The 14,070-nt window shown below is 41.8% G+C and overlaps 1 protein-coding gene across 1 annotated transcript in view; it reads right to left on the bottom strand.

Moving 5' to 3' along the window:
* Window positions 1-11,967, bottom strand: part of LOC114666405 (acetyl-coenzyme A synthetase 2-like, mitochondrial) — a 40,699-nt gene extending 28,732 nt beyond the window's left edge. The window contains exons 1-3 of the mRNA XM_028821252.2: window positions 11,521-11,967; window positions 6,642-6,738; window positions 3,597-3,796 (exon numbers count right to left, since the gene is read on the bottom strand). Of these exons, the coding sequence (XP_028677085.1) occupies window positions 3,597-3,796; window positions 6,642-6,738; window positions 11,521-11,836 (613 nt within the window). The 5' untranslated portion in view covers window positions 11,837-11,967. The remainder of the gene's footprint in view (window positions 1-3,596; window positions 3,797-6,641; window positions 6,739-11,520) is intronic.
* Window positions 11,968-14,070: the final 2,103 nt, after the last annotated feature.

The raw sequence follows: 14,070 nt of genomic DNA, 5'->3' as shown, positions 1-14,070 counted from the left end.
AAGCTCATTTTCAACAAAAGTTTGCTGTCTGCTTGGAAAAACTTCAACAAGATGTGCATAGATGGTCTACCCTCCATCTTACTTTATCAGGGAAAATTAACACTATCTATATGAATATCCTCTCTATACATTAACAAATCATTTTTAAAAAATTAGATTCAAACATAACTTAATTTATTTGAAATATCCATGCATCCAAAGGGCAATCCTACACTGACCCAAATCTGAAGGTTGCATGGCTCTACCTAATTTTCAATTTTATTTCCAGGTGGCAAATATACAAGCTATTAAAACCTGGACATTGACACAAATAGATGAACACACACACTAGCTTGGTCTACAATAGAAATGAAATCCTGTAGTACTTCTTTATATTCCTTGCTTTGTACACCAGTAAATACAAGATATTGTCAATAATCTAACAACCCAATTGTCCTCCATCACTCTGAATATGGAACCAATGTTCCAGAGAATATTTTATCTGTGACACCTCTACATGATAACCACATTTTTCCAAACTCAGAAAGTTTTTAATATTTGGAAAATGTATGGGAATAAATCATTTTGAGATTTGTTTATAAATAGTGTTTTATTAGAACATTTGAACACTCTAGATGAGAACAGGCCATTCAGCCCAACAAAGCTCGCCAGTCCTATCCACTTATTTCTTCCAAAAAAACATCAAGTCGAGTTTTGAAAGTCCCCAGTGTCTTACTGTCTACCACACTACTTGGTAGCTTATTCCAAGTGTCTATCGTTCTTTGAGTAAAGAAAAACTGCCTAATTTTTGTGCGAAATTTACCCTTAACATGTTTCCAGCTGTGTCCCTATGTTCTTGATGAACTCATTTTAAAATAACTGTCTCGATCCACTGTACTAATTCCCTTCATAATTTTAAACACTTCAATCATGTCACCTCTTAATCTTCTTTTGCTTAAACTGTAAAGGCTCAGCTCTATTAATCTTTCCTCATAATTCAACCCCTGTAGCCCTGGAATCAGTCTAGTCGCTCTTCTCTGGACCTTTTCTAGTGCTGCTATGTCCTTTTTGTAGCCTGGAGACCAAAACATCCTACAAAAAATTACAATCCAAATTTAGCTTCCCATCAACACAATTTTTCCACTATCTCCAAATTAGAAACTTTACTAAATTAAATCTGCCCAGTTTTCCTCATCTCCCACCTATTTATATTCCAGAAGAGATATTGATCAGTCTTGAAGAATCAGACAGCATTTCTATAATATATAAAAACCTTCCTTTTAAAGATCCCAGAAAAGGATCTCTCGCTCAACATTTCAGAAAAGGAATGGAAGGCAGCCATGCACAGAATTCACTCAAATCTCCATATGCGCAAAGCATACAATTATTCAACTTAAAATCTTTTATCTAGTACATCTGTCTTGTTTAAATTTGTACAAAATGTTCTTAGGACAAGATCCAACCTGTGAACATTGCAATTGAGCTCAATCCTCGCTATGCCACATGTTTTGAGTGTGCAGCAAATTCACATCATTCTGGACAAAATTTTTTCAATGCATATCAGACAGCCTTGTTGTCACAGTCGCTCCTAATCCACTAACAGTTGTGTTTGGTGGACACCCAGATGGGGTTAAAGTGGAGAAGGACAAACAAACTGTAATTGCCTTTGCTACAGTATTAGCACACAGACTTATTTTGCTCAACTATAAGAATCCTAACTCTCCTCTTTTAAGTCAGTGGGTAACTGATGTTATATATTTGAAACTGGAAAAATTCAAATTCTCACTTAGAGGATTTGTTCTAAATGTTTTTAAAACCTGGTGGGATCTAGTCAATAACATTTTGAAATAAGCATTTATATTGAGGTGAAGGACTTCTTTCCCTCTTTACTACTCTTAACGTTTTTCTCTGGCTGTCGGCCTTCCTCTCTTTCTCATGGGTGGGAGTTGAACTGAATGTAGTTTTGTTAAGTTTGACTTGATTGCATGGAACATTACATGCTTTTAATAAATTCAATAAAAGACAAAAAAAAGTATAAAATATTTATAACACTGATAATTACATAAAACATTGAAAAAACAATGATAGTAAACCTTAAGTGAAGAGGGTTAACATGAAGCCTTTAGCAACTCAATCAGATCAAAGTGTAAAAATGCTTTATACAGCGTTCAGTTGAAAATGAATGTGCACAACAAACTGTGCTTCAAAATTAAAACAAATCACTGAAAAATATCTGCCATATTAAATCTACATTAACTGTAGATTATTTAATAAAACACACCACAAGTTTCTTAAGCAGAAATGGTGGCTTTTGTTGAGTGCCTCTGGTCTTTATTCACACTATCCACTCCTTTCTTTGCTGTTTCTTGAGAAACGTGGTGCTTAATGTTAGGCTAAATAAGGTAAATGTTTAATGCATTACAATAATGTATCATCATGGCAATGATTACATTCCTAAAAGCCGAAAAACTTATAATAAATTACTCATACCTAAGTTGGGATTGGTCATACGGGTACCCACTCTTTGTTATTTCTTGCTATGTGATTCCAGATTTCTGAACATCAATTTATGTGGCTTGACATTTTTGGTAAGTCGCATCTGTGCCATGGTCTCCTGGATTTCTTGACCATTTGCTTCATTAGCCATGTTATTAGGTAAATCTTTTGATTTGTTTCCCCTGCAGTGCTTCTTGTGGTTACTGTTAATCCCTGAGTTTCATAATGGCAGACTATCTGTACTGCAGCCCCGTCCCTTTTAATGAAGAACTTGCTGTGTCAAAGACGGGTTGAAAACTAACTAAGCAGCGTACACCTCAGAGTTAACATTTGAAGTGCAGCATTTAATGCATATGCCATTTGGTATGGGATTTGTAAAACAAGAAGTGTTAATGTTTGTGATGTGCCATCTATTGGAAGAACATATACAATGAATTTTATTACTAAACATGTTTGTGATGTGCCATCATTCGGAATGACAGAGACATGACAACCAGATGAACACACTGACACTTATGCTCTTATTAAGGTGGATCATTATCTGATCCAGGTTTTATTAATTTGTTAATAATAAGCTTTTGTTTACGATTGATTAACATTTGAGAAATTATTTGCTAATGGGAGTACAGATTTACTTTCTTATCACTTCATTACTTATCAATATCTTTTTCCAAAAATTAATCAGATCGTTCATGGTGATTCTGGATATTAACCAGATATCCATATTATCCCTGTGGATTCATTATTTTCAGTACTAATAGTCATTGGTTTTTATATATTTATAAATACGTATCTAATTTCAATATATGTGTACTATACATATTTGGAATAAATATTCTGTGATTCCTTAATAGGTCTAACATGATCCATTGTAGTCATATAACATCAGTAGTGGGTGTTGTGGAGTCTGTCCTGGCATCAGTCCATTGCGGGGCCCATGCCCACACACGCACAGGGATCACTTTGGAATCGCTAAATGGCACTACCTGGACCATCAAGCTCTCTGCGACCCTGAGGTGTTGAGTGTTATGGGAAGAGCACTGGAGGAATGGGGAGTTCAAACCCCTAGAAGTGAAGCTTCCTCCTTCATTATAATATCCACAGACGATGTCAAGTCTTACCATCCCTTATTCTGTCAGCAAGCGCGTCAGCACTGAATCCTGCAAACACCAGGGTGTGAACAGCCCCGATCCGGGCACATGCCAGCATGGCCATCACCGCCTGTGGGCAAGGGGGCATGTAGATGGTGACACGGTCTCCTTTCACTACGCCATGCCGTTTGAGGACATTTGCTAGACGGCATGTCTGTTCCAGCAGCTGACTGTGGGCAAAAGAAAAAAAAAAAAACCAAAGTGAAGACTTTGCCTTAAAGAGGTGGACATGGCAGAGATGCCTGCCAGCCTTCTTTAGAGATAAGACTCCCTCTGAAGACCCTGGTCACACAATACATTTTCCACCTATTCCAACTTCTGCTGGGTTTTGAACTGCATTCACTTTACTGATCGATTATTGAAATCCTTTGACGTTGCGGTAGAAGGTGTCTGCATTTCTGACACCCAGAGAGCTCGAGTGTTTCTGAGCTTAACGATGGCAGTAAGTGCCAAGTCAGGAGACTGTTTAAGTTGGTGGCTGAAAGGGCCACCAGGACAAAGGAGCTCATCATCTTCGAGGACTTCAGTGATAGTGACTGGCACCAGAATTTCTGAATCAGTAGACTTGTATGGCAAGCCAAATTAACTTTTAGAGACGCCTCAAAATGACGTTCCGGATATCTTAGGAGTGTATTTTTAAAAGAATTTCACATATCTCGTAATACCCAACTGTTATATCTCAAACCTCGGTGTATGCAATGTGAAATAACTTCCTTCAATGGAACGTTCTGTCTAGATCTAGAAATGCATTTGAGATCAACTGAAGTTTGCAGAGAATTATTTGACATAACTGGAAAAATATTACAGATCGCAGAAAATGGAAAGGAAGCTGTTTTGAGGTGCCCAGGAACACATTTGAGATATCTTTGATTGTATGTTAGAAATTTGAAAATGATAATCTGATATCTTGAAATCAAATTTTAGATACTGCAGAGCTGTGCCAGTGCTTGCCTGTGCCAACCCAATGGATTCTTGCCATTTCCATCGCTGTTTTAGGTAAGCTTAGAAGGTTGGCTCACTAGGCCAGCTGGGATGCGACTGTGGCAGGCTTATCGTTTTTACAGGCTCCCCTATCGCTGGCACTGAAGCTGCTGCTTTACATGATGGAATGCCAGCTCATATTGTTGGTGACTCATCGCTTATGCCATCCCCAGGCTGATGCAACTCATCAGTGCTGTTACAACATCTTAAAATACATTATCAGATATCCAAAATGGAGTTCAGGAAATGAACCTGAAATTTCTGAAAATGTAGGATAGCTATCTCAAACGTGAGTCACTGTGAAGATATCTGTAATGCATTTCAAAATATCTTGACTACTTTTTGAGATACCTTAAAATAGCATCCAAACCATTTTGAGACCCACGACGTGCATTTCCAGATATCTTAAAATATCTTCCTGTGCAATTCCAGATAGCTCAGATTCATGTCAGGTATTTCAAAACATGCACAGAGTCTTCCTAAGTACCAATAGCAGTAGAGTAAGGTGAAATTCGTATTTCTGTGTCTGACTAACATGCAGCACGCCACCTTTCTCAGGCGCCATGATAAACCAGAGTGTATTGAAAGACAGAAGTTGATTTGAATTCATTGTAAACACTCACAGCTTAGCTGATGTGCTCCCATTCCCTGAAAAATTGTGGAAACCCTGATAATAGCTGCAGTTATTGAGGACAACTCTTTGGTCCACAGTCAGATATCTCAAAATGCATATCAGATATTTTGGAGCAGACATATTTCAGAATCTGTAATTCATTTTAAGATTTCTTGAAATGCATCTTGTGAAATCTCTAAATCCAGCTTGTGTCTGAGCCTCAGTGCTGCCATCTCACTTGCTCACCCATTAGTTGTGTGTCCATTGCTGGCTAATCGAAGGAGGTCTTCATCAGCTATATATGAATCTGTGAGAGAATTGTGCTGTATGCTGTTGGGTGTCTTTAAGGTCAAGTGAACTTAACGGTGAGCTTTTAGTTGGACGTGAGGCTGAGTGAAGACTCTTATGTGAGGTAGTGGATGGAAGCCATGTGTCCAATTTCATCCTCTCTGATAATGTGTCTGACTACTTCAGCAGTGCAACATGCTCCTACTGTTTATTTCCTCAGCTACCCTTCAGGGCTAGGCTGACCAACCATATTGATAATAATTTGCTAATTTCTTAGGTGCAACTTTATGCATTTTTCTTAATTTCTTGCTACTGGCCTTCTTTGTAGCATCCATAGTCAGCATCCCTTACTCAGTGACCATCCAGATACCAGTTGCCTGGACCCTGTCAGTAACTCACTGTCCTCATCGCCAACAAGTAAGCGATCGCTGGACACAAGCCCTCTTGGGACACCCAAGTAGAAGATTAGGACAATTGTTATGGGAACGGGCCATTCATCCAAACAAGCTTGTCCATCCTATTCATTCTCTAAAATATCATCAAATGGATTGTGAAGGTCCCTAAAGTCCTACTCGACACCACACTACAGTACTTGGTAATTTATTCCATGTGTCTATGGATTGTAGCATTTAAGCGAAATCTGCCCTTAACAAGTGTCTAATTGTGTGCCCGTGTTCTTGTTGTTGAGTTTATTTTAAAGTAACCGCTGCATTAATTCCTTTCATAATTTTAAACACTTCAATCATGTCCACTCTTAATCTCTGTTTGCTTAAACTGAAAAGGTTTAAATTCCTTCAGTCTCTCCTCGCAGCACGGACCGCTCAGTCGCAGAATCGGCCTAGTCACTCTCGTCTGAATTTTTCTAGCACTGCTATGTGCTTTCGTAATATGGAGACCAAAACTGTTCACAATCCTCCAGACGAGGCCTCACCCGTGTGTTACTCAACCTGAGCACAACCACCCTTGACTTGTATTCTAGACATCAGGCTGCTATATAAGCCAACATTCTATTAGCATTCTAAGCTAGTTGTGGCCTCCCAGGCTCATCCCAGTGGCTACTGTCACTAGGCTGGACCTCAAGCATCAGTAGTGGACATCACTGTATGAGAGGCTTCATGAGGGAGGCAGCTCACCTGTAGGTGATTTTCACTTCGGTGCCAGGCTCGTCTCTCTCCCAGATCAAAGCCACACGGTCAGGGCAGGTGTGGATGTGGCGGTCCAAACAGTTCACTGGTACAGGTAGAGAGAGAGAGAAGATAAGACTGGTATTCTGAATTGTGATGCCCATTCTGCACCCTCAAACTGCAGAGAAACACCCCATTTTCGGAACCCATGGCCCTGCAATGTGGACACAAGGCTCACACCAGTCCAGAATGAGGTGCCACTCCATTGCAGGTCCCACTCCCCACTCCCCTAGCTCACTCCTAGTGAGTCATCCATTCAATTTCTAAGCCAGATCAGACCTGGGGAGCTCCATTGGGTACAGAGCAAGAGCCAGCTGTGAATGAGGTACCAATCCATCATGTGGCTCATTCATTTTCACAATTTAGAATCAACAATCAAGCAACTCAGAATATCAAAAGGGAGAATAAAACTCCAAACGTATAGTGACCAGGCTTGGAATTGAGCCCATGTCCATTGTGGCACCCCTCCTTTGTTTGGCTGCTCATTTTTTCCTGCCTACCCTTGTGTGGTCACTGGAGCCAGAGTTGATCTTACCTGCATTGCATGCCAAGCAGTGACCAACCCTGGAAAGGGCATTAATTCAACGTAGAGCACACCCACCCTCACCCATACCAGTCAGTCAAACCTGCACATCTGGAACACCTACTGGGAGTTCATGTAAGCTCCATGAAGACCTTCAGTGCAGACCAATCAATGCCATTAAAGCTGTGGCATGGACCAATTGGCACATGTCAGCCAAGCAGACCTCCCAAAAGTGCATCATTGGGTCAGTCAATGAATTTCAATGGGTGCACAAACTGACAAATATACGCCAAAGTGGTCCAAGGATCCTGAGGGTGTGTGTTGGGGTATGTGAAGTCTTTAGATGAGTGGCTGGCACTGGGACAAAAAGCTATGAAGATGGCATTCAGCATCTTGGTGGACAAGAAAACAATTATGTGACCAGTCAGGATAGTCATAACGAGAAGGTGCAGCCTCCGAGTGAGGAAGGTGGCAACATAAGTGACCGAGTCAACCCTCAAGAGCTATAAAGAGAACAAGAAGAATGGCTTCTCAGGGTGAAGGGCCCTGGACAATCAGACCTGGAAGCCAGTGACTCCAGTGACAGGCATCACCAGGACAGTCACGTGGAGCTGACGCTGGAAGTTTCTGTTTTAAAAAGCTTCTTAGCCAATAACATCCACTCATCATTTATACCAGCATTGTCTATTTCAGGGCCTCTGAGTTGGTGCCCCATCAGTGTTTTGTGCACAGCAAGAACCAGTCTGGTATAGAGTGCCAGTCCATCAGGGGGTACACTTACACCCACACACCTCTGGTCACTCCTAAGGAGGCATTCATTCATTTTTTAAAGTCACTGTCTTCAGTGCAGGGTAACAGGGATCAAGAAGCAATCCCAGGGCCTTTGGGTGCAAAGAGGAGCCCTCCCTGGATGGGTACCACCCTAACCAAGGGCATATTCACTCACTCAGTACCAATATAGAGTTGCCAGTCCAGCTAACCCATAGAGCAGAGACTAGCACAGGTGCCATTCTATGGCTGTTTTAGGGCACTATGTACAGTATTGGCCGATGCTAAAGCTTATTTTCCTGTTTCAGTGATGAAGACACTGCTGTGGATCTTCCTCACAGGGGCTGCCGGTTAGGTGGGCACCCAGCAGACAGACTCTGACCACATGAGGCACTTTGGCACAAAACTCACCTTTCCTCGCTCGAGCTGTTTATTCAGTTTGGAGAGCAGTGACCTGCTGTGAGAGAGTCATGTAGGCAAAAGGTAAAGCAGCCCGAGTCCTTCACGGACGAGCACTCGCCATGGAGCCGCCATTATGAAAAGGAGCCTCCTTCGCAAAATACCCAATCAGCCCTTCTTATATAGTGCCTTTCATAGACCACGCTATAACAATGCACAGTTGAGCGTTATAGAGAGAGACTTTCATAGTAAATACCATCCTAATGTGCAATTGAGCTTTTCACATACATACCATAATAAACAATAAACGCTCTCCATAGTGCACTCTTATTGTAGTGCAGATTCATTCATTTCATATACAGTAGTTACTTTAACAGTACATAATAGGGCACAATCCAGATTTTATACAGTAACAGACAGAAAATGCTATTACAATACATAATTCAGCATTTTATATAGTGCCTTTCAGAAAGCATATTATCAAAATGCGCATTTGAGCGTTTTATATAGCGTCCTTCACTTGTAAATGAACATCAGGCTTTTATATGCCATAACTCAGTGCGTATTACAAAAGTGCACAATCAACTTGTTATATAGTGGCGGACATACTCTACTATCACAATACACAGCTTATTTTCTTATATAGCACCTTTCATAGTGCACACTATTGTAATGTAAAACAAACCTTTTAATAAAAGACATTTCACAGTGCCTATTAAAATATTGCACAATTAAGCTTTTTATAGACACAATGCATATGTTATTTTATATAGTGCCTTTTCATGAGGCATATTATCAGAATGTACAATCAAGCTTTTTTAACAATGCTTCACACGGCACATTTTTTATATTTTTTTTTTTTGCAGCACTCTTCATAACACATGCTATCATAATGAAAAATTAAGTATTTTGTATATATTCGTTTTCAGAGTGCATACTCGTACCATCATAATGCACAATAAACCTTTTAATTTAACGTCCTTTTTAGCATATGCTATGACAGTGCACAATCTAGCTTTTTATATAGGACCTTTGAGAATGTATAATCTCCTAATGTTTTATATAGCACCCTTCATGCTACACATCTGCTGTGGGCTGGCGCCCTGCCCGGGGTTTGTTTCCTGCCTTGTGCCCTGTGTTGTCTGGGATTGGCTCCAGCAGACCCCCGTGACCCTGTGTTAGGATATAGCGGGTTGGATAATGGATGGATGGATACTACACATCACTGGAAACCAAAAAGCAATCCTCTTTAAAACACCTTTCATAGTGTATATTAAAATAGTTCACAAATACATTTTATATAGTGTTATTCATAGCACATACTATCATAACACACAGTTTCTTTTTATACAGTATAGTGCCTGTCCTAGTGCATACTATTAGAATATAAAATCAAGCTTTTTCTGTAGCACCTTACTTAGTGCTTGCTATCATAATATTCACCTGGTCTTTTTTTTTTTAAATAGCACCCTTTATAACATAATATTATAATGAAAGATCTTTTTATTTTACACTTTTCATAATGCACAGTCAAGCTTTTCATATAGTGCCCTTCATGGCACATACAATCATAAGTGCAATCAAACTTCCATAGTCCATACTTTCAGGAAGGACACTTTGAAGTGTTGGGCAAGAGGACTTAAGATCTGCTCACCAAATTTCCAACGACGGCCACGGAGCACAAGAGTCACAAATCCAGCTGTGTGCTAGGAGCCCAGCGCCAGCCACCAGCTTCAACAGGCACAAGACTGGCCGTGGGCCAAAGCAGCCGTCTAATTCATCACTGGGCACACTCTGACACACACCAGGACAAGTTGGGGTCACCAGTAAGTCTGAGAGCACATCTTAAGACTTAAAGGGAAAGTAAAAATCAAAACATGAAAAGAATGCCATGCAGGGCGCTCTCCAGTCAGGTACTGGACCCGTGTCCAGGCACCACAGCTGCTAGGTGCTGGAAAGGGGGCTGGAAAATGCACCAATGACTTGATGACCTGTAGGTATCGAAATAAGCACCATTTGTAAAAAAAATAAGATGCCTTGGACTGGGCAAGAAATTGTGTTCAGCGACACTCCTGAAAATAAGAGGCGGCATTTCCAGTGTGAGGCTGCTGTCTGCCGTTAGCACAGCAGCTCCCCTGCCCAGATGTCATGAGGTGGACATTTGCAAACTTTCTACCCAGTTAGGCCCATTTGTCAGTTTATGAAGCTGTATATCTCTATTTAAGTTGGCCTGCTCTCTATCTATCTATCTATCTATCTCATATAGTGTATTTCCTATCTATCTATCTCTCATATAGTGTATTTCCTATCTATCTGTCTCATATAGTGTATTTCCTATCTATCTATCTATCTATCTATCTATCTCATATAGTGTATTTCCTATCTATCTATCTATCTATCTATCTATCTCATATAGTGTATTTCCTATCTGTCTATCTATCTATCTATCTATTGTGCACTCCTGTATTGGCCCATGTGGTTCTTTCACATTGCTAAGAATGTATTTGGGTGTTTGGTATTTCCATTCTAGTGCCATCCTTGCATTTTAGGTGTTCTTTATTGGTAACCTCCATTAACTCATCTAGTATCAAACCTTCCTAATTTAGCTCATGGTTGTATTTCTGATAGCAAAACAAGAACCAAGCCAGGATGGGATGCCAATGCACAGTGAGGCACCATGCCAATTTAGAGCTACCAACATTCCTCCAACATACTGGTGGTGATAGGTGAGACAGCATAGCTAACCACCTTTGGGACATACCAACATCATGAGTCCCAAATGCTGGAAACTGAGCTTTATAATTTGAGGAAGCGCAAGAAGTTGAAAGCGTTTACCCCGTTGTAAGGTTCGTGTCCCGCTCCTGTCCGTTAACTTATTACCAGTTTGCAGTCCTCCATAACAATCCGTTTCATCTCTTTTCTTGATGAAACCAGCCCATGACGGGATGCCACCCATCCGCTAATCTCCAATTCCCAATCACCCGGTCAGGGTGTCTTTCGGAAATCCCGGAGAAATCCCACACGTGCCATGTCTGTATGAACTCTGGCCAGGAACACAGCCGAGCGCCCCAAAGCTTTCGAGTGGCCACCTTGGCCCTCACTACCGGCGCAGATCGAAGAAACGCGGGCCGCTCATACCTGCCACGTTCAGCTGCCCTCCTTCAAACCAGCGGATTTTGCCCTCCCTGAAGTCGCAGTCCTGCACGGTGTGGAAGGGCTTCATCCACGAGAGCCGTTCTCGGCCCACTGCCCCCCAGAAGCTGTCGCCCTGGTTCACGGAGTACTTGTACAGGTCCGAGTAGTCCGCTACGTACGGGAAGGCTGCCGCCTCCGGCATGTAGGCAGAGATGTTGTACCATCTGCTGGATGAGATCCGGCATCTCTCCACCTGTTTCCACAAGGGCGACGTGTGGCCGGAGAGGACGCGACGCAGCACAAAGCCGAGTAGGGCCATGACCAGCCTCGGGGGTCTCAGCTCTGTGGGTCACAGCTCGGCGAGCCTTGGTCAGGTGGCCAGAAGTAACGTAGAAGACTGAGAAAGTTCAATGGCAAAGCGGTCAGATAGTGCAGAGCACAAGTGGGAGGTGCCAGCCGCTGCCAAAAATGACCCAAAGCTTCGTGATTTTTAGTATTTGGGCGGGGAGCGGTTACCGTTCACGCCTGAGTGGACTCCCTTTCTGTCAAAGGAGGAAGGTGGAAAGGACGTCTGAGAAACTGTGCGTTAAACTTCACGACGTTGGGGTTTATTAATCATCAAAAAGCACTCCGATGGACAATTTGTATTTTCTTTATTGGTGACTTCCGCTTGGTTGTGCCAGCATGAAGCGAGCGGTCGGTCCTTAAAAGCGAAGGGGGGCAAAAGCAAAGCCCTGAGCGGGGCAACCACTCGGTGTGCCACCTTATCCGTAATGTCGGCGTTAGTGTTCGCTGTTGACCGTTTCTGTTACCGTACTCGGGTTCTCTTCCAGCAGGCAGCGCTGCCCACTTAGCTTCTGGGACGGGAACTCTGGCTGGCATCTCACAGAAAGCAAATGAATTATCGGGCTTTTCTCCTGCAGCGGGCTTGAGTCGCATAGACATCGGGTCCATTATCTAGCCATCTGTACATTTACACGAATATTCGTACAGAAGAGCGGACATCCTGAATCTATCGCGGCAACGCGGATCGCAAGGCAGAAACAAGTCCAGGATGGGACGCCACATTTCATCTGCGGTCACTGACTAACATGTAAATCAGGGGTCGACAAGTCCGGTCCTGGAGGACCTCCGTGGCTGCAGGTTTTCATTCTAACCCTTTTTATAATGAGTGCCCTGTTTGTGCTGCTAATTAACTTCTTGTGAATTCCTTGTAATTGAATTGCTTTTTTAAGATTTGCTTTCTTGAAGTTCTTCATCGTTCCTCTGAATTGCTTCATTTCTTTTCTTAAATGTACCCAAACAGAAATGACATGTGAAGTGAGGGAGCCAACAGAAGAGCAACTAAGTGTGGGCCTCAAACTCCAAACCATTTCACTCCAACCAGCTGCTCAATGAGGTGCCGATTCTTGTCGTTAATTAAACCAATTCTTTAATTCCGTGGCTTGTTGTTGCTTTCGTGGTGCGTTGAGTTAGCAGACATTTCCGACATTGTTGATTATCTCTTTTTTCTAAGAGCTCCGTTAAAATGTTTTGGGGACCCGAGAAGATCAGCATTTCTGAGACCTTCACCTTTCAATATTTTCAGATATTGTATGATGGTCACAGTCTGCTGGTCCTGTTTTGGTTCATTTTGTGTCTCATTGACGTGTTTGGCTGCTAATGAAGGAAAGAGAAACAAGGAAGGGCCTGAGTCTTCAAGAGCAATTCAATTAAAATTAGTTCAAAAGAAGTTAATCAGCAGTAAAAAACAGGTCACTCATTAAGAAAAGGGTCAGAATGAAAACCTGCAGCCACGGTGGTCCTCCAGGACCGGACTTGTCGACCCCTGATGTAAATGATGGGATAGGAATTTCATAACAGCTGCAACACCGCCACCTTCAGGTCTGTGTGTGTGTGTGTGTGTGTGTGTGTGTGTGTGTTATGTATATGTAAAAATGTAATACTAAATATAAGTTCTATTTAATGTTTCAAATTATTGCATTGAATGTGTTATGTGCCTGCACTCTGGTATTAAGGTGCACGTTACAGCCGGAACTTGTTTATATACATAAAATGGTGGAAGTTTGGTAATTGCCGTATTTGTGTCTTTCTTTATTAACTTACTATTATACTGTTGGTTTAAGTGTAAAAACACAACAGTGTGTGTTGGGCGATGTTGATGTCACCCTTGCCGATGTTATCCCCAAATTAAATTTCCTTATGGTTTCATCATAACAAGAACTGGCAAACGGAATAAAAACACGTACATTTAAATAATTTAATAAGTTTCGTCCAGAATTCTGAGAATTTAGAATACATGAGGTATGCCCCTCAAAAATGTGTGGTTTACCCTCGAGTACATTTTTAAGTAATTCAGCAACAGTTCTGAGATCCAAGTGCAGTGACGGGTTTAGCTGTAAGCAGTCGGACATCAGGAGGTTCGGCCCCCGAGGTTTGTAAGAAGCACTTTGGACACGAGAGTGGAAATGGGGGCCCTTACTTTACCGGGACAGAATGTGAAGGTCAAAAGCTGCAGTCGCGCTTTGTAAACGTTTAAGCAAACAGCAAACT

Source organism: Erpetoichthys calabaricus, chromosome 16 (genome assembly GCF_900747795.2).
Source record: "Erpetoichthys calabaricus chromosome 16, fErpCal1.3, whole genome shotgun sequence".
NCBI lineage: Eukaryota > Metazoa > Chordata > Cladistia > Polypteriformes > Polypteridae > Erpetoichthys > Erpetoichthys calabaricus.
This window is presented reverse-complemented; position numbering and strand designations above follow the sequence as displayed.